The sequence below is a fragment of the Ambystoma mexicanum genome, chromosome 2p (assembly GCF_040938575.1).
Source record: "Ambystoma mexicanum isolate Mex_15411 chromosome 2p, UKY_AmexF1_1, whole genome shotgun sequence".
In the NCBI taxonomy this organism is placed as follows: domain Eukaryota; kingdom Metazoa; phylum Chordata; class Amphibia; order Caudata; family Ambystomatidae; genus Ambystoma; species Ambystoma mexicanum.
In genome coordinates, this window is record NC_090923.1 from 58243423 (window position 1) to 58263373 (window position 19951).

Genomic DNA, 19951 nt, shown 5'->3' on the forward strand with positions numbered 1-19951 from the left:
GCCCCTTTCCCCCCTCGTCCCTTCCCCCCTCGTCCCTCCCCCTGCACTTGCATGATCTCAATGTCACCTGGCCTAGCAAGAGCGTTGTCTGTCTTCCCTCTGTTCCCCCTTCCTTGCCTTGTTGCGCCTTAAAACCTGTGGATAGGCGCGTTATGAATGACATGACATATATATCATAACCGAAGTATAAGGCTAGCCTTAAAGCACTCACCTACAAAACCTCCTTCTTAGTGGCAATCACATCAATAAGGAGAGTTAGTGAACTGCAAGCCCTTTCAGTTCAAGACCCATTCATCACAATTCACATGGATAAGGTGTTCCTGCGCACTCACCCACGATTTGCGCCTAAATTTATTTCAAAGTTCCATGTGAACCAGTCTATGGAACCGCCCACCTTTTTCCACAACCCCACTAACGTTGCTGAAAGAACTCTCCACACACTAGATGTGAGTTAAGTGGTGATCTATTACCTGGCAAAGACAAGACCACTAAGCAAGACAAACCAGTTTTTAATTTCAGTGGCAGCTGTTGGAGAAGGGGACCCTGTCTCTAAATCAGCTATTTCAGAGTGGGTAGTGAACTGCATCACACTGTGCTACACTCTTGCCAAGAGAGAACTGCCCTTCACGCCTAGAGCACACTCTACTCGGGCACTGGGTCTACAATATCATTCATTGCAAATGTTCCTCTTGAGTCCATTTGTAAAGCAGCAACCTGGAGTACACACCTTTTCACAACACTGTTGCCTAGATGCACATTCTAGGTCTGATGCGAAGGTGGGACAAGCGTTGCTAAGACCTCTCTTTGCTACTGTTCCTTCACACATCCCACCACCATGTTTAGGTACTGCTGGCTAGTCTATGCACAGCATGTGATTCTAAGCAGATTTACAAGCATCAGAAGACATGCGTTACTCACCGGAATAGCATTTCTGATGATTGTATCTGCTTAGATTCACAAGCGCCCACCCCCTTCCTCCCCTCTTGGAGTAGAAGGAACATACACATCTTACACCTTCTCTCTCTGTACTCACTCACGCTGGCCATAAGGCTCCCTCACGGCAGAAAAAACACAATAGAAGGACCATGACGCGTGAGGGATTTTGGGTACACGTCACGTTATGTATAGTGTTACAATCGCATCCATGTCGACGTCCCTTTCGATCTTCGAAAGAAAGATGCAATACTATGCGATTACCATTAGATGCCGGTCTAAATGCACAGCATGTGAATCTAAGCAGATACAATCATCAGAAATGCTATTACAGTGAGTAATGCACGGCTTGTATACACAAGGATAAGGCGCTTTTTGTATAATCGCCTATCAAGCATACGATACATAAAAAAAGAGAATCTTTCAAAAGCAGCAACTTATAGTAACATTGACTCAAGTTATTATTCCATTTAACAAAAGCAGTGAAGTAGGCGAACACTTTTTTCTTATGCTAAACTTGTTCCAGCACCCTGAGTGACATTATTTGAAGTCAATATTGGCACTGATTTGTGATCACCATTACAATATTGAGTTTCAAGGTGGGAAAAGTCATTGTCAGATCAGAACATACTTGATAAGTCTTTTATCCCAGCAATAATAGTGTTCAAAAATTAATATCTGGGAAGGAACAATCACCACCAAAGCCAATAGGTTCAGAAGAGGAGCATTTAGGGTGCGAGGACAGCTAAAGTCAATAGGACAGTTCAAGGTTCTGATGCACTCTTCTTAGAAAATGTTTTAAAATAGTAAGTACTTCAGTAGAAAAAACATCAGCTCAAGAGGAGCCCCCCTGAAGAAGCACAAGCTGGGGGGCGAGTGCAAGCGAGTTGAGGTCATCTAAAAAGGGTTGGAAACAGTCCTCCCCAAGCTAGGAAGCACACCAATTGGCAAAATATAGATGTACCCCAAGCCACACAGCACCTGAGAATTGCAGAATTGGTTACAGCTGGATGCCTTCCCGTTGCAGTGGAGCAGACCCTTGGTCGTGGTGATGAAAGGAAGGATGTCTGTCAGGCTACTCGGCAGCACTACAGAGAGAGACTCTGCAGCAGCGGATTCTCCTGGATTCAGTGCCCTTTTGTGGTTTTGACACCTTTTTCTCTATGCTAAGGAAGAACAAATAGCTCTAGTGGAAGTTACTTGATCCCTTGGTCCTGGACTTAGGAAGAAGATTTCCTGCTTCTTTAGGGTCCTCTGGATGCCCACAAAGTTTTGATTGGATTCTCACTTCTGATGAAAATGCACTCGATGATGGACAGGGGTCCCCGGGCATTGGGATTCTGCAGCTTTGGCAAGTCACAACATGTCAGTGGTTGCCCCAAAATGAAGCTTGTCTCGAGGCTAGTTGGTCCCACCAGCCCAAAGTAGGAAGTAGTCTCTTGCGGATCTTCCCAGTCGAAACGAAAACTGGGTCAGTACAGCTGCATGGCTTCACCGTGCACTTATCGGTCCAGGAGGGTGCTGCTGGCATCTCCTCACATCATCTTCGTTGATGTTGGTCTCCAGTGGTCGACTTTGCCTCTAGTCCCAAAAACCTTGCCTTTTAAGCAAGTTTCCATTCATTCACAACCCTAAGGTTGTCAATCACCCAGCAGGGTGTCTGTCCGGCTGGACAGCCAGCAGGCCACTCGGAACCAAATTCACTCAGGCACAACTAAAGACAAAGGACAGTGAAGTTTCAGCACCCTCCCTCACTTCCTGCCTTTCCAGACACACTGGAGCCTGGGCAGGCTTCAGGGCTAAATCCCGCCGAAGGGAAAATGCACAAAAGTCTCAAACCTGGTTCAAACAGAGTAAACGCCAGAAGGAACTAACTAACAAGAAATGGCGAAACAAGAAGACGGGGGCATTTTGGAAAAATTGTCACCCTTGGGTGCTGTACTGCAGCTGAGGAATCAGCCTGCAGATGCATGGCACATGGGCAGTAATAAAGAAACCACTGCCACCAGCCATTAAAGGTAGTTAGTGTAACAAAATGTTACATGAGAAGTGGGATAAGGAGTTTACTATGTAACCCTCCAGCACTCCACAAAGGGTGGTGTGTGCTGGACCCACAAAAGAAAAGTTAAGTAAGACCCAAGTCATCTTACTATAATTGGGAACAGTAGTTCACCCTAGAAAATATAAACATTAAGAGATATCCAAGGGACTTCTTCGTGGCCTGCGCAAAACTTTGTGTGTCGCTATACAAAACAGCAGATGTCTATGTACTTTACCAGACTCCATTAAACAGTAAGAAACCAAAAATCCTAGTCAGTAAAACACATGAGGGAGTAGGGGGAAAAGTCCCACTCACTCAGGAGTACAAATTAAAAAGCCCCAAGTTCATCGTAAGAGCTGGTTGTCTCCAAGTTTAAAGGGACTTGCCACAGAAATGAAAATTCCCCCTAAAGCCCAGAGCAACACAAGCATACCCATATACGCACCTCGGACTGATATCTACACACCAAGTGAGATGTTCATACAAACGCACATTCCAAGAGAAACCACAAGCAGTGGTACACACCCACTCATGCTGCTTTGCCCGCCCTCCACCCCAGCAGACAGCCCTCTGAAATCAGCCACGCTTGGAGTGGTTATTGGTGAGTGGTTTGAATGAATGTTGGCCTGAGAAGACTTTGGATCACGAGCACAGCTCTTATGTTTATATAAAGAAAATGACTGTTTGTTGGCTGAACACTGGATTGAGTGATGGAAAGGGACTAGAAAGAATGTGACTATAAAATGAACTTGAGCCTTTTGTATATGTGAGATATCAGCCCATCGTTCTTTTCTCTAAGCTCCTGTCTGTCCTTTTATGCAGTGGCACGTAAAGGTATGAGCCGATCATCTGGGTGGCTATCGGAGGATGAAGATTCCCCTCTGGATTCCTTGGACCTGGTGTGGGCAAAGTGCCGAGGATATCCTTCTTACCCCGCACTGGTAGTCTCTCTTAATAACGTAATGTTTTTCAATAGTTTGTTGTACTGCTCTTGGTTGAAATGTATGCCACTAGAAATGTGTGGGAGGGTTTTAATGTTGATGCATTACAAAATACTTTGTTGCTGGACAATGCTCACAAGTGTTGCCAAATAATGTACAAGGGTGGGGGTGGGCAGTGGCAAATGTAACATGTAAATTGCACACAGATAGTTATTCTGTGAGTTGGCACACTCTCTGCTGACTGTCTTTCACATGCAAGTCGCATGTTCAAATCCGAGGTCTATTAGCATAACATTAATTTGGGCAATAGTGAGATGTCATGTACAGCACTACAAAATGGTGATGCATAGCATTGTGTAAACAGCACATTATTGTGCCAGCAGTGTGGATGATGTGCAAAGTGAGATGAAAACAAATATTCCTGTCCTAATCCTGTTTTTTCCCAGCATAATACCTCAGCAGAAACGTGCAGTCTCTTCTGAAATTCCAAATGTTCATTTCTGCTGCGAAGGGAAGGTCTTATGACAAGTTACAAAAAAAAATTATAGATTTTTAAAGTAGCTGAAGTCCAAATAGGGATACTTTTCATTAGAACGGTTGCTTTCAGCAAGATCCCTACAGCATTGGGAGTAGATTGTAGATCAGGATTCGAAATTCAGGGGAGCTGGGAGCCATTTAGCTCCTGCTTATAGCCAGGGAAAGTTCTGATTGGCCTGGCAACATTACCAGGAGCTACTTTCAGCTCCACAGGCGAACTGATGCAGAACATGCACAACTGTGTGAATTTAACTTTGGGACAATCGATAAAGACATTAGTACACATCTATATAAAATTTTAAATGTAAGGGATTATAAATAATTTAGAAAGAAAACAATAGGTTTACATCTTAGGTGGAAGTTAGATTTGCGCAATGCTACGTACCAGCACATTGTTTCTCAGTGGTGGTTCCTAGTCACAGTTAATTCTGCATACCCAGGAGATGTTGTTAGCTCCAGTTTATTAAATCTTGATCCCTCACTCCTGGATTTCCTCCCCGATGACAAACGGTCGAGGCTTTGGAGATCCTCCAGGAAAGCGAGGTGGCGTTGGACCACGCCATCACAGTGGCCCTGGACATTGCAGACACGGGTTTCCGCCAGATGGGAACTCGCTGTCGTGGCTGGCTCAAGGCCATCGACTTTAAACAGGCGGTCCAGACGAGGGTCCTGGACATGCTGTTCGAATAATCACTCCAGGCCATCAAGACTGACACGGAGACGGCCCATGCCTTGGGCACTCTGCAACAACACCGGCCATCCTTTCGTTCCTCAGGCGGGAAGTTTAGCAGGTCTTCGAAGGGTTTCGGCAGAGGCTCATCCTATTAGCGCCAACCCTCCTGTTCTTCGTCCCAGGAAGCCAACAGGGGTTGCTGCAAGTCCTTTGTAGTTGGCCGTCATTGTCAAGGCCCCCAGTGCGGCACGCCGACTTCCAAGCACGACTGAACCTGCCAAGACATCGGGCCCCCATCCATACACCCTGGTGGGAGGCCGGCTGGCGCACTGTGTGGGAGACCATCTCCACTGATCGATGGGTACTGGACGCTCTCGCCCACGGACACACTTTGGAATTTCAACTGCAGTGTCAGCGAATACCACCGGGAGCCCGACAGGAACAACACATCCCTCAGCTGCTGCTGGAAGTTTGGGCCATGTTAAAGAAAGGGGCTGGAGGAGGGAGACCTTCTTTTGTTGTTGAATCTAGGTGACGCGTCCTTCCACATCCCCATAGACGGAAAACATTGCAAGTTCCTGCGCTTCGTCGTTCAAGGGAACCATTACCAGTTCAAGGCTCTCCCCTTCAGACTGAAGTCAGTGCCCAGAGTCTTCACCAAGTGCGTAGCTCTGGTGGCAGCAAATCTACGACTACGGGTGATTCATGTGTATCCTTACCTGGACGACTGGCTCATCTGAGTCTTCACCAAGTGCCTAGCTCTGGTGGCAGCAAATCTACGACTATAGGCTATTCATGTATATCCTTACCTGGATGACTGGCTCATCCGGGCCAAGTCAAGGGACATCGCTGTCGATCACACAGCGAGGACCGTCCGACTGCTGACGGACCTGGGATTCTCTGTGAATTATGCAAAGTCCTGCTTTACTCCATTGCAGGACGCGCTGTTCCTGGGATCCAGGCTGGACACAGTGTCCTGTCTGGCGTCACCGTCGGAAGAGAGGATAGCGGCCATCTTTGGCAAGATGCAACGGCTGTTGGCACTGAAGTTCGCCACAGTGAGGACCATCAAGTCTCTTCTCTGCATGCATTTACCTGATTCGGCATTGTAGGTCGTGGATGAGTCTACTTCAGGAGTTCCTCGACGCTGTTGGGTCCAGGTGTCCGAAGTCTTCCAGGACAGAATCGCGCTCGACGAGGAGTTCCATTGAGTGATAAGGTGGTGAGGTGAGCGCGATGGACATTTCTATGGAAGGATGTGTTGCCCACACCGGACGTCATCATGCCAGAGGCCTGTGGCTGCCGGAAGAGAAGACTCTACACATCAACGTCCTGGGCCGTTTTTTGTGCCCTTAAGTCATCTCTGCCGTTCCTCAAGGGCAAGTGGTGAGGGTCTTCACGGACTATACCACCACAATGTTTTACATCTGGAAGCAGGGGGCACCAGATCTCCAGCGCTCCAAGGAGGCGCAGGACTTGTGGCACTGGGCTGTCTCCCAGGGGATGTTCTTCATTCCGTTTCACCTGGCAGGAGTAAAGAACACAGTTGTCTACTCTCTCAGCAGGGAGCAGCGCTCTTGCCAGGAGTGGGAGCTTCGGCAGGATCAAGTGGATAACCTTTTCCTCAAATGGGGCAGTAGCCAGATTGATCTGTTTGTGACTGCAACGAACACCAAATGCGGAGGTTTGACAGCAGGTTCCCCCAGCCGGGGAGCATGGGAGACGCATTCTCCTTCCCTTGGGAAGGCCTGTTTCTATATGCGTTCCCTCAGTTGCCACTACTACAATCAACTCAGACAGTACAGGTGCAGGATGATCCTCGTCGCACCAGCGTGGCAGAGGCAGATCTGGTACCCTGACCTTCTAAGCATGTCGGCGTCCCCTTCAGTCAAGCTGCCAGTGGTCGCGGATCTTCTCACCAGGGAAGGAGGTGCAATTCTGCACCACAACCCAGGATTGTTAAATCTGAAGGCCTGGCTCCTGCAGCACTAGAGTTTGGTGGTTATGAGCTTTTGGCGGACTGCAAGGAGATACTTGCCAAGGCCAGCGCGTCTACTTTGAAGTGTTACGGACCCAAATGGAAGCGTTTTGCGACTTGGTGCCGGTCGCAGAAGATCATCCCTTTGAGGGTCACAGCTCATCAAGTACTTGAGTGTTTGTCTTTGGCCAAATCGGGGTTGGCACACGCCTCCATCAAGGTACATCTGCCAGCTATTTCCTGCTATACCAGCGTTCCGGGACGTTCTTCACTGTGGTCGCACCGTCTAGTTAGAGTTCATCAAGGGACTGTTTCGCTCGTTTCCGCCGGTGAAGGCTCCAGCCCCGGCATGGGAGCTCAACGTGGTGCTGACTAGGCTCATGGGGCCGACAGCTTTCCTCATGGCCATCACCTCTGCAAGAAGAGTAGGTGAGATCCGGGCTCTGTCCTACAAGTGGCCTTACTTGACTTTCCACGAGACGAGTGTGGTGCTGCGGACGCAACCCTCCTTCATGCGCAAGGTTCTGTCGGAATTTCATATCAACGAGCCCTTGGTGTTGCCTGTGTTTTCCAACGCCTTTGTCGCCGGCTGAAAGGACTTTGCACTCACTGGATGTGGCCCGATCGCTGAAGTTTTATGTTGCCCTTACAAAGAGTTTCCGGAACACTTCTAAGTTTTTTGTGAACTTTGGTCCTGTGAACCATGGGACGGTCCTTTCCAAGGCTTCCATTTCCAGGTGATTCACCGGCTGCATCACTCACTGTCATCGGTTGGCAAACCAACAGCCGCCTGGCCGTCTGAGAGCCCATTCTACCAGAGCGATCGCTGCTATGACAGTGTTCCTGTCTGATGTGCCCCTGCTGAACATTTGCAGGGCTGCTACGTGGAGGTCCAAGCACACCTTCACGAAATTCTACTGCATCAGCAGGGATTCCAGGGAGGAGTCCAGAGTCGGCCAAGCAGTGCTATGCAACCTGTTCTCTTGAAGGTGAGCCTGATGAGGAGGTAAGAGATTGCTTCTGTTGAGCCTTGCCACCGCCCGTGGTTGTGTAATTATGTACTGCTGTGTATTCTTAGTTCATGAGCATGTCAATCCATGCCAGACCCCATGCTGGAGAAAGAACAAGTTATTTACCTGTAACTGTTCTCCAGCATGGGTCTGGCATGGATTCACATGCAAACCCTCTCGCCTACCCCTCTGCGGCTCTTCTCTTGGTCCTACTGCCACTTTACATGCTACCAAATCTGAAGATGGCTGCCAGAGGAGGGGCTTAGGTAGAGGGCAGTCATTGGCTGGTGACAGTATGACCCAGAGCTCAGTGGTTTATAGTAGAAAGACAGTTTAGAAACTAAACCGTAACTGTTTTTTCTTTTACCGGGGATTCCCAGCCTGACGACTGAGAATTTCATGAGCACGTGAATCCATGCCAGACCCATGCTGGAGACCAACAGTTACAGGTAAGTACCTTGTTCCTTACTGAGGGACTTCCTCAATGAAGTCGTGGGTATGTTTGGGACAAAAGGCTAGGAAAACACGAAAGAACAAACTGTGAGAGGGCCTTCTTGCACGGATGGACCTCCTAACAAAATGGACAAATTTGCCATGAAAGGTTGTGGGGTGAGGGTCTTGGCGAAGCTTGGAACAATAGAGAATTCAGTCGATACTTTCACAATTCGTATTTTCAGTGCGCAGAAAGGAAAATAAAAGAACAGTGTACCCTCACTCTCTCGCTCGGGAGCAAGTAATCATGGGTTGGCCTCTGCTGGGATGTAATACTATTTGCTGTTCTTTTTGTTCTTCTTGCGGGATGTTGGCCCTTTCGCTGTTGTTGCTAGGAGAGTCCGCTACTCGACAGGACTTGATATCACTGAGAAAATTCGTGGCTTTCTTGCCCTTTATCTTCACCGCCGATCAGCTACCTCCTCTATTATATGTGGTCCTGTGAATCTGGCCTTGAACCAGGTATGGGTGAAGTTCTGGAGGATTACAGCATCCCCAGGGTAGAGTTGTGGTGGTTTGAGCCGTTCTTCATTTGTTTCTGTATCGTTGCCACCTTTGTTTCCTTTGGGCCTCTCACGTCGTGCCTGCAGATGGTGAGAAATAAGAGGCACTAGCCATCAAGGCAGCAGTGTAATCATACATTTCCTGTCCCAACACATTAGACATTGTTTCTGCATCTGTAAGAGCCCTAGTGGGAGGAGCCAGGGGAAGTCTAATGCACCGTCCGGTTACCACCTCATGTGGGGTTTAATGGTAGTCAGACCCTGGTGTGTTGCGCAATGCTGTTAGGCAAGATTGTATACAGTACCAACCTTTGGTATAAGCTTGTACTACACCAGTTGGTAGAGTGACTAAGCAGCTTGGTCTAACTCAAGAGGGGTCAATGTGAGCTGTAGGGTTGCAACATAGTTTCACATTGACAAGTATCCAAATAACACTAAGCAATGTTTCTTGATTAAACTATTTTTTAAATGTATCAGTCAGTTGAATAAGCCCTGCTTAGAAGGGAGCAAGTATGTAACACTTAAAATATACTTCAAAAATACTCTCAGATTCAATAAAACAGTAGATACCCATTTGGGATCGCACACACACTTCCTACACCCTGAGGTGACTTAAATAACCATATTCCGAGCAATACTGAATCAAAAGATGTCAAAAGGAAAAGGTTAGGTAATCAAACAATGGTTAACAAATATTCTTAAGCAGGTAAGTACTTTTGAACCCCCAATGCAATGTAGATTAACCCTTTCCTAGCTACACAAGTTATAGAATGTGTGACTTTTTGGAGGGATAGTTAAAACACAAAGTCTGAGGTTAGAGTATTTTAGGGAGCCAGGACAGCAAATGTCAATTGAGCAAATGTTTAGGGGAGCGTAAGCATTTCTTGAAGGTAAGTAAAAAGTCTTGCACAATATTTTAGAAATCTTTGTAGAAATTGAAATCACTGTTGGCCACAAGCTGGGAGGCTTGTGAAGGGCAAAGCTGCAAGCAACTCTGCAACAGGCAACCAAGAACAGTCTCAAGTGAGAGCTAGCAAGGCTACACAACAAGTGGTAAGTACCCCTTGGTTTACAGTACCTTGGGTCTGAAGAAATGTTTTCCAGTTGTAGTATGACGGATCCTGTTGTTCCTGGGCCTCAGTCATGGGGACAAGAGGGAGGACGTCTGGGGACTCTTGCACTACGATTTGAAGGTCGGCAGCAGCAATGGGCAAACTTCAGATCAGCGGCACTTCACGGTTTCAGCGTCTTGTGAATAGCACCACCGCGGTTCTCAAATACCTTAAGGACTTTCCTCGCATCTTGGTTCAGCACTCTGTTGAGGTGGCTCAGGCTTGGTCAGTCCTGCTTCATGAGAGTCTGGAAGATCTTCCTGGAGCTCGGGTCTGACTTAAAGATGACACACTCGATTATGGTGTTCCTCTCCCTGGCAAACGGTTCCTGCAGCAGCAATGGAAGTAAAGCCAGCTCCGAGAGGCTTTCCAGATGAGTTAGTCTTGGGGTCGATTGGTCCCACTAACCCAAGGGACAAGTCTTCTGTTGCAAGGCTTCACTAGTCAAGGTGAATTCGGAGCTTCAGCAGGGCTTCACCAGTCAAACCAACAGTCTAGGAGTTGCAGCAGGTGTCTCTTCCAAGTTCTTAGTCGGATTCCTTCGTCCAATGTTCAACTCTGCCCTCCAAGCAAAAGGCCTTGCCTTTTATGCAGGGTTCTCCCATTAATTCGCAGCCTAGCTGTCACTCACACAGCAAGGGTAGCTGTCCTCTAAGGATAGCCAGCCAGCCAAACACCTTTTGGTTGCATTCCTTTAACCAAGGGGACTAAGTGTTAGGGAGAATTCTCATAAATGTGCTAATTTCCTTAACCTTGGAAACCCCCAGCAACTTTGCTGGCTTTGAGGACTTGATTTTTTTTACCTGGAAAGAGTGTGAGCCTTTTTCCCCACTCTTTCATGTATTTTTGTGTGTGTTTTACTCTTGTGTTCTTTGGTTGTGGAGTTTTAAGATAACTCCATAGGCATCTTTTCATGTGTGTTACACAGCACCCTCAGTGCAGTGACACATGGATGTCTTTTTAGACTTCCCTTCTCTGGGATAAATTAATGTTTCCCAGAGAAAATAAGGTTAAATTGACTTTACTAGTCTTTTAAAATTCTTAGACCCAGCACACACTATCTTCCTATAGAGTGCTGGAGGGGTTACCTAGTATCCCCTATGTCTAGAAACTCGTGTAGCAGTCAAATGCTACCCTTTTCTATCGAAATGGCTGGTGGCAGTGGTTTTGGAACAAACTACCATGTTAAGCCCCTTTGTTTAAACTGTTCCCGGTCATCTTTTTTCGCCATTTCATTTTGGAAAGGTCCTTCTAGTGTTTGTCTCTGCGAGCCAAACCAAGTTTGGTCCCTTCGTTTCCATGCCTTTGGCAGGCTTCAGGACTGAAGACAGTCTCTGGCGTCTGGGGTGGGCTATCGGGTAATATCCGCAACAAAAATATCACCGTAAATATGGCCGTTTGGTTTTCCATAGGCGATATTTTTATTGGGGATATTATGTGGGAGCGGGGGTGTCCCCCGCACATTAAAAAGTGATGCGAGGGTTGCGGGGGTATCCCCCGCAGGGTCCATTGTGAATTTCGCCGCAAAAATATGCCAATATTTTTGTATGGCGATATTTTTGTGGGGAAATTATCACATGGAACCTGGGGTGAGCAGGAAGTGAGGGAGGTGCCCGAAACTCCCTGTGCTTAGTCTCCTAGGAGATCCAAATGCACTCTGGTGTGATTGGCTGGCTGATTGTCCGGCAAGGACAGCCACCCTGCTGGAATGAATGGCAGAAAACTGTTTAAAAGGTGAGTCTCCTGGACTGGAAAGCAGAGTCGACCACTGAACGAAAGAACCGAAGACGAGTTGGAAGAGGATGGCTGCTGCAACTCCTGGACTGTTGGTTTGCCTGGTGAAGCCCTGCTGCAGGTTCGAATTGCCAAGTTCATCTCAACAGAGAAGCCCCTTCAAGGACGACTTCTTCCTTTTGAGCTGGTGGGACCAATCAACTCGTAAACCACCTGGATACCATTCTCAGAGCTGGTTGTATTTTCCTCAGAGTGCTGCAGGAAACTGAATAGCCAGGGAGAAGGACACCGGTTTGTGTGCTTGACTACAGCTAGCACAATCGAAGATTTGCCAGTTTGCCAGCTTTTGAGACCAGTCCCCCAACGTCCTCCCTCTTGTCCCCACCACTGAGGCTCAGGAACAGCGAGATCTGCATGAAGTGCCAGGAACAGAAGTCCCAGCTGCATCTTTTTCTTCAACATATAAGGTACTGTGAAAACCCGACCGAGAGAACTTACCTTTCACTGCGAAATTGAGTGAAACTTGGGCAACTTGCAGGCCTAGTCAGCTTGTGACCCGACATATAAGGCTTTCTTCTATGAACTACTTCTGAGAACCGTGGCAAAGACTTTTCCGTTTAACTACCAGGACCGTTTTTACTTATACAAGACTCTAGCCCATTGACTTTGGCCTACCTATTGCATTGGAACAACTCCTCTGATGAACTCAAAATATTTGCACTGTTTAAGAATAATTCTACTATTCGTTTTATTAACTTATGTCTTTTTGCTCCTACTTCAAATGCTCTGAATGCCATGTTGCTTCTCCTTCTAAATAGTTTAAATGCCTCAGAACCGGATGTGTGAAGTATTGTAGTATATTTTTGTTTGATAGTGATTGCCTCCTTTTAGTGAATGTTTTCTAACTGACTGTAATAAAGTGTTTTCTCAAGAAACCTTGAGTATAAGAGTCTATTTGAATACTCGTGATTGTAGACCTCTTTACAACTTCATTACAGCTGACATTCCCTCATGAGATGAGCCTGGCTGCTCGGCTCACTAACAAAAACTTTGTGGTACAGACTTATACCAAAGGTTGGTTTTGCTTACACTTGGTAATCCTGTTTGTGTGTAGTGGTCCCAGAGGGTACTGCATGCAAACTTTACCTAAAAACCACCGGAACTGAAACCGAAGAGGATGATGAAGGAAAAACGCCTGACACGATTTCCGGCGACCTGAGAGCCTGCTGTGTAACCTGAGCCTGCTGTAGCCCTTCCTTCCAATCGACCTGGGGACTCTGTAAACGATGACCCTGATGCAGAGCCTGGTGTGACCCACTAGACTCGAGAAGACCTGCGTTTTGAGCCATCCCACGCCATGCTGCAACCTTGCGGTGCTGCAATACCCTGAGACTGGAGCTATTGTGCGGTGCACGGTCTTCCGAATCAAGCTGAAACTTCGTGGGGATCCTGGTGTATTTCCAGAGACACGAATTGAGTCAGAAAAGTCCCCTCGCCAGAGTGCTGGACCTTTGTAACGACAAGAATCCAACTGCGATATTCTGTCTTCTTTTGTGCTCCTTTAAAGGCGCCAAATCCACAGACCCGCATCCAGCAAGGAAAACCTTGCTTAGAGCCTTCTCCATTGATCTCTGCTGCAAAGTCCCTTCTAAAGTCCTGTTTTCAGTCACCACGACAAGGAATCCACTGACTGTTTATTTGGCTGCAGATCCTGAAGTTCTCCTGCTGCAAAATCTTCTTCAATGCGGAAGTACTGTGTTGGCTTGGGTATGCACTTACCTTAAGCCTCTTGGGATTCCTGTGTAGTTGTGGGGTGTTTTCTGTGATGGGGTGGCCTCTCTTCCAGTGCACCTGTCCCACTGCTAGAATTCTGCTAGCATGTCTTCTGTGACGCCCCTGGACCGTCTTCTCACTCTAGGAGTAAAATACTCACCTGTTTGCCCAGTCTTCCTGAGGAACTCTGACATTTGCTACTTAAGAACCTGACACTGTCTGTTGGACACTAGATCCTAGTGACCCACCCTCCCACCCCCTTCTGCCACTGAGAACACTCGTGCTCCAAGAATAAGGGAAATACTTTTAATGGATTGGGCCTTTTGCCTAGAAAAGATAAGTGTTTAAAAGTTACTTATTTGAAAAAGAGTTAGTTGGTAACTGTTACTCTGAGTGTCAACAGATACAAAATGTTCTTACTTACCTTGGATGTGTGATGCACTATTCTTAAAAGTATGTGTAACATCTTTCTTTCCTTATAAACCTTTTTGCCATTCTAGTAGAAAGTAGATGTAAAGATATATTACTCACCAGTAAGAAAACTTGGAGGATCCTCCTTCTCTCACCAAGCCCCGAAAACCTGGAACGACCTTCCAAGTACATATGTAACACAAGAAACCACCTATTATTCAGGAAATTACTCAAAACCTGGCTCTTCACATCATAACTAGAAAAACTGGCCACAGGGGCACCGACATAACTAAAAACATCAATGAACGTAGAGCGACCACCATAAACACCAATCAATCAATGGGAAAAGCAGAGGCAAATAACCCACGACATACTAAAGAACCAAACGGGAGACAGTCCCAGTACGACCAAAGACAGTAAACATAGCAAACTAAGACAGAACGACTAGAATGAATCAAGAGGACCATGACCTTAACTATTACCATCCCCAACAGCCCTAAGGACAAAACATAAAGAGGGAAAGGACGTAATGCACCACGGGCCCCAATGCAATGGTTGAGAAACTGAATGTTTCATCATTACACACTGTCCACCAATAGAAAACAGGAAGCACAATGCCCCACCACACAAAAATAAACAGTCCCAAGGATGTTCACCCCATGGAAACCAAAGACCCAGTTAGGACAGAAGGCTAAGAATATCTGTATACAGGCTCACCAAGATGGATCCACTAGGACAACACATCAACACGACCCTGAACCATCCAAAGCCTTTACCGACCAGGGTCACACTAGTTCAACTGAGAATAGATATCACTCACCCAGTCCCACACCTGAAGATTAGGTTCAGACGCACCCACCAATCCAAACCATACTCAGTAGGATACAGCTGGATCAGCGCAACATTACCAAAGCGAATCGGCCCATGAGGAACCAGCAACATCCGAACCCACAGGTATACAACTCTAACGGAATCATAAGTACCTGAATCAGGATACAGACCCCACTAACCCAACCCTCAACCTTCTGCATACTTAAACCCACACAAAACCACACAACCATCTCTCCCCCAGCAATCCGCACGCACTTTACCACACCACATCAACAACACATATAATTCACCCACAGCACTCAAGGCCTTTGCCAGATCCGATACTAGCACCAAAGCCCGTATACCGAGCTGAAGCTGCCAACAGCACACTACTTCTCCCACTCTCATTCTACCCTCTTCCCGACTAACCCTACCCACCCTTCCTGTTTACAGATCCGCCAGAGCGCCTAGGGACCAATTCCGTTGGTGACGGTGCGCTATACAAGTACCGCTGAAATAACATAACTAGTGATTTGGTTTTACCTCCGCCTAAAAGTAATGGTGTTGGTTTCACCAGATTATTCCTGTTAAGATAATTGTATGAGTGTTCTAACATAAAGTATGTGTCGGGGGTATATTACTCTCCTATGATTTGGTTGTGCCTCTTCCCAAAGATAATGCTGTTGGTTTCACTTAGTTATTCCTGTTAGGATAATGGTATGAATGTTCCCCAAATGGGTCTTGCTTCCCCTGACATGCCTGTCCAGAATAGGTCTGGATTAGGTTTTATCTACCTAGAATAACCTTGAGTCATTCAATAAGTGTAACACTGGGTTTTGCTTTCCCTGTGCGGTCTTAGACACAAAAAGAGTCTTATATTTCTACCTGCCCCAAGTTGCTGTTAGCTCCTTGAAAAGGTGCCTGGGTTTTACTTACCTGACTTAGCTGCTTGCCATCTAAAAATAAGTTACAAGAGTTACTGCTCATCTCAATCTGTGTTTCACTGATCTCAAAAGCACCTGTAATTGAATTTCGAGGGGATTGTGTCCTCCGATGTATTCCACAACTGACAGTAATCACCACAGCTGTGCTGCTTCGGAAAACTTTTAGGTGTCCGTTGATACGCTGTCCCTCAAGGGCCTCCGTCGAGCCGATGTCTCCGGATTTATAAGTAGGACGCACGATGCCTGTAGCCTCAGTTTCGTTATTTCCGTGAATGTGTTTGTTTCGGAATCTCGGCGCGCCTCGGTTCTTCTCTTGTTGAATCAGTTCTTCGTACTTGGTTTTGTGAGAATTCTTCTTCTACCCCGAGGTCGGGCTTCAAGAAGTGCCGTGATTGCGGTTCCAAGATGTCGCTTACAGACCCTCACGACGTCTGCATTTGGTGCCTCGGCAAGGACCACGCCACCAATGACTGCGATGAATGCCAGACTTTGACATCGAAGGCCTTGCGGGAGCAGAAGAAGATATCTGTAGGAAGGGTTTCCAAACCCCTTAAGTCGAAATCCGCTGGGCTTTCGACCAATGATTTGAGGGGCGACTCTCCAGGTCGGCGTACGTCCAGGGGGGGGTCTCGGTCCCGGAGTGGTTCCCGCCATTCCTCTGCCTCTTCTAGGCACTCTCGGAAGCGCCGTCACTGGTCGCCTTCCTCATCCGAGGACTCCGCCAGACGGCGGGTAGCTTGTCCCAACAAGCATTCTTCTCCGGCGGAATGGAACGCATTTCGCAAGGAGATGATGGCGATTTTCGAATCGCAGGGCTCAGTTCCATCCGCGCCGTCGAGGGAAGCCGCAAGGAACGCCCTAGGGCCACCGCTCGCATGCCTTCGGGCTCGGGTGGTCGGCACGATCATCGGGAGCCGTCGAGGTAGATCGCTCTAGCCATGCCCGCTCCAGGTCCCGGTCCTCGATGCCCTCGCGACAGTTGGAGCCTGTGAGGCCTTCTAAGAAGGCATCAACACCATCAGCGCCATGTCCCTCGAGGGGTTCTCTCGAGGCTCTGCCTCCGAGGAAGTCATTGACGCCAAGGCCGTCGAAGGACATGCTCGGTGCTCCGGCCTCAAAGCCGTCGGCGCCTCGCTCGACGCTGATTCCATTGACGCCCTCAACGCCTTTTGAGGACGCTTTATCGGAAGTGCCCCGGAGATTGTACCCTCATCCAGGGATTTATACCAGCCTTTGGATTACATTTCAGAGGTGATGGGGTCAGATGTGGAGGGGTTTCTTCCCCCTGAGGTTCCTGATGACCTGTTATCGGGTCATAGTCAGATGGAAGACCTGCGTCAATCTTTACATGACGCCAGTGGTCTGGTCACCTCTCTGGAGGTTGAGTTTGGCAGGCCTGAGCCTGGTACACACGCCGAGTCGTCGTACAGGCGTCTCATGTTGAGGGTGACGGAGTACTTGGGGTGGTCTGCTCCACCTGTGGATTTTCTGCAGGATGACCTTACAGATATTTTGGACCAAGGTCCACCCACTGACCCGGTGCTGCCATTTCATATGGCCTTACAAAGAAGGATGGCAGCGGCGGCTTGGACTGCTCTGGAGAGTCTCCTGGCAGTGAATAAGTCGCTACCGTAAAAATACTGTCCAGTCAGTGGCGACCCTGGTTACTTGTCTTTGCACCCAACTCCAGAGAGTTTGGTGGTGCAGGCGGCTACGGCCCCAGCAAAGCAGGCTGCGTACCCTACCATCCCTCCGGATAGGAATGACAAGCGATTTGACAGTTGGGCGAAGAAAGTGTTTTCATCTGGGGTATGGCTTTAAAGGCAGCCAACTCCGTTTGTGCCTTGGCAAGATTCACTCACACTCTGTGGAATTGTGTATCTTTGGTGGCTGAACATATTCCCGAAGGGGAGGAACGGGATGGTTTTCTTGCCCTCGTTCAGGATGGCAAGGATGCCATGTGTGAATCCGTTCAGTCGGGTCTGGACGTGGTAGACTGTGTCAGCCGGTCCATGGCAGCGAGCACCGTGATGCACAGGTTTGCGTGGTTGTGGAAGTCTGGGTTTGCTCCTGATGTACAGTCCTGTCTTCTCAACATGCCCTTTGATGGTGACCATCTTTTTGGCAGCAAGGCTGACGAGAGCCTTGAGAGGTTGCAGACCTCCAAGCTGCAGCGAAGTTGTTGAGTGCTGCAGTTCGTCAACCTCTGCCTTTTCGTCCTAGTGGACAGCAATGGAGGGGAGGTTCCTTTCGATACTACTCTTCCTTTGGTAGATCTAGGGGAGCTGACAGTCAAAGGGGCCAACGTAGGAGTACCAGAGGTGGAAAACAAGGTACTCGAGGTGCCAAAGCTGCTCGGGCAGTTGCCTCTTTGCCCTCAGGCACTGCCGCAGCCGCTTCAGCTCAGTCATGAGGCCATGACCCATGGTTCGCCGGTTGGGGGAAGGCTGGCACAGCATCTTGTAGAATGGCGTGCCATTACTTCAGATGTGTGGGTTCTGGAGATCATAGCCCATAGCTACTGTCTTCCTTTCCGGCAGAGGCCTCACGACAATCCACCGGGGAAGCTCTCTTTGAAGAGTCTGGATCCGCTCCTTGCACAGCAAATCATATCCCTGCTGGAGAAAGGCACCATAGAACTGGTGCATGTAGCAGAGAGCAACAAGGGATGGTATTCCCCTTATTTTTTGATCCCGAAAAAAGACAGGGGATTGAGACCCATCATGGACTTGCGTGGTTTGAACAAGCTCCTCAGGAAGGACAAGTTCAAGATGGTTACTCTCTCTCAACTCCTCATGGTGATGGTGGCAGCGTATCTCAGGAAAGGGGGGATTCACGTCTACCCCACCTGGATGATTGGTTGATGAGGGCGCGCTCTCCCGAGCAAGTCCTGGATCATCTGTCCGTCACCTGCCACTCCCTTCACAAGCTGGGCTTCTCCCTCAACTTAAAGAAGTCCCACTTGACACCTACCCAGCGGCTCCAGTACATCGGAGCAGTGCTCGACACATCCCTGAGGTTGTGTTCGCCTCCCCAGGTGAGGGCTCATCACATTCTGCAGATGGTGCACAAGTACCAACATGCCCAGAGTCTCCCAGTGTTCGAGTTCTTGAGGTTGCTCGGCCTCATGGCATCCTGCATTCTACTGGTGCCAAGGCCAGGTTGCGGATGAGATCTCTGCAATGGGCTCTCAAGATGCAGTGGTCCCAGTCCTCCGGCAGGATGTCGGATCCCATTCAGGTGCCGCCCTCGGTCATCATCTTCTGTGACCGGCCGTTGAAGGCAATCTGATTAAGGGGGCTCCATTTTGGCTACCCTTGCCGGAGGTAACGATCGTGATGGACGCATCCCTCATGGGATGTGGCACTCATGCCAACGAGTTGACAGTCAGCGGTCGTTGGTCTCCTTCGGAGTCCAGACTCCATATCAATCTGTTGGAGCTGAGGGCCGTCGGGCTAGCCCTGAAGGCTTTTCTGCCATCTGTACACAGGAAGACTGTCCTGATTCTGACGGACAATACAGTGGCCATGCACTACCTCAACAGAAAGGGTCATGGTCTCTCCCACTGTGTAGAGAGGCGATGCAGCTCTGGTTCTGGACCATCCAGCAGGAAATTTCAATCTCGGCAGTTCATCTGGCCGGAGATGAAAACGAGTCGGCGGACGCTCTGAGCAGGCAGAGCACGGTCTCTCACGAGTGGGAGCTGGCTCAGGAGGTTCTCTTGGAGATCTTCTCCCTTTTGAGGACCCCACAAGTGTATCTCTTCGCCACCAGTGTCAACCGGAAGTGCGAAAGATTCTGCTTGCAGGAATTTCCTCCAAGAGGAACCTTAGGGGATGCGTTCATAGTAGTGTTCCTTCCCACTGCTGTACGCGTTTCCTCCAGTCCCCGTTATTCCTTAAGTGCTGTGGAGGTTACGGAGGTTCGGTTCCCGAATGATCCTCATTGCTCCGGCACGGGCCAGGAGAGCATGGTACCCGGGCCTTCTCGACATGTCCATCTACCCTCCACGCCAACTTCCCTACCGAGACGATCTGCTCTCACGGGAGGGGGGTTGGG

General features: G+C 48.5%; 1 protein-coding gene across 5 annotated transcripts in view; it reads left to right on the plus strand.

The window, feature by feature from the left end:
- BRPF1 (bromodomain and PHD finger containing 1) overlaps positions 1 to 19951 on the plus strand; it is a 551318-nt gene that overhangs the window by 435290 nt on the left and 96077 nt on the right. For 3 of the 5 annotated variants that reach the window (XM_069643245.1, XM_069643248.1, XM_069643246.1), the window contains one exon: positions 3797 to 3933. In XM_069643245.1, the coding sequence (XP_069499346.1) occupies positions 3797 to 3933 (137 nt within the window). The remainder of the gene's footprint in view (positions 1 to 3796; positions 3934 to 19951) is intronic. The other 2 variants (XM_069643247.1, XM_069643249.1) reach the window with 1 other exon arrangement.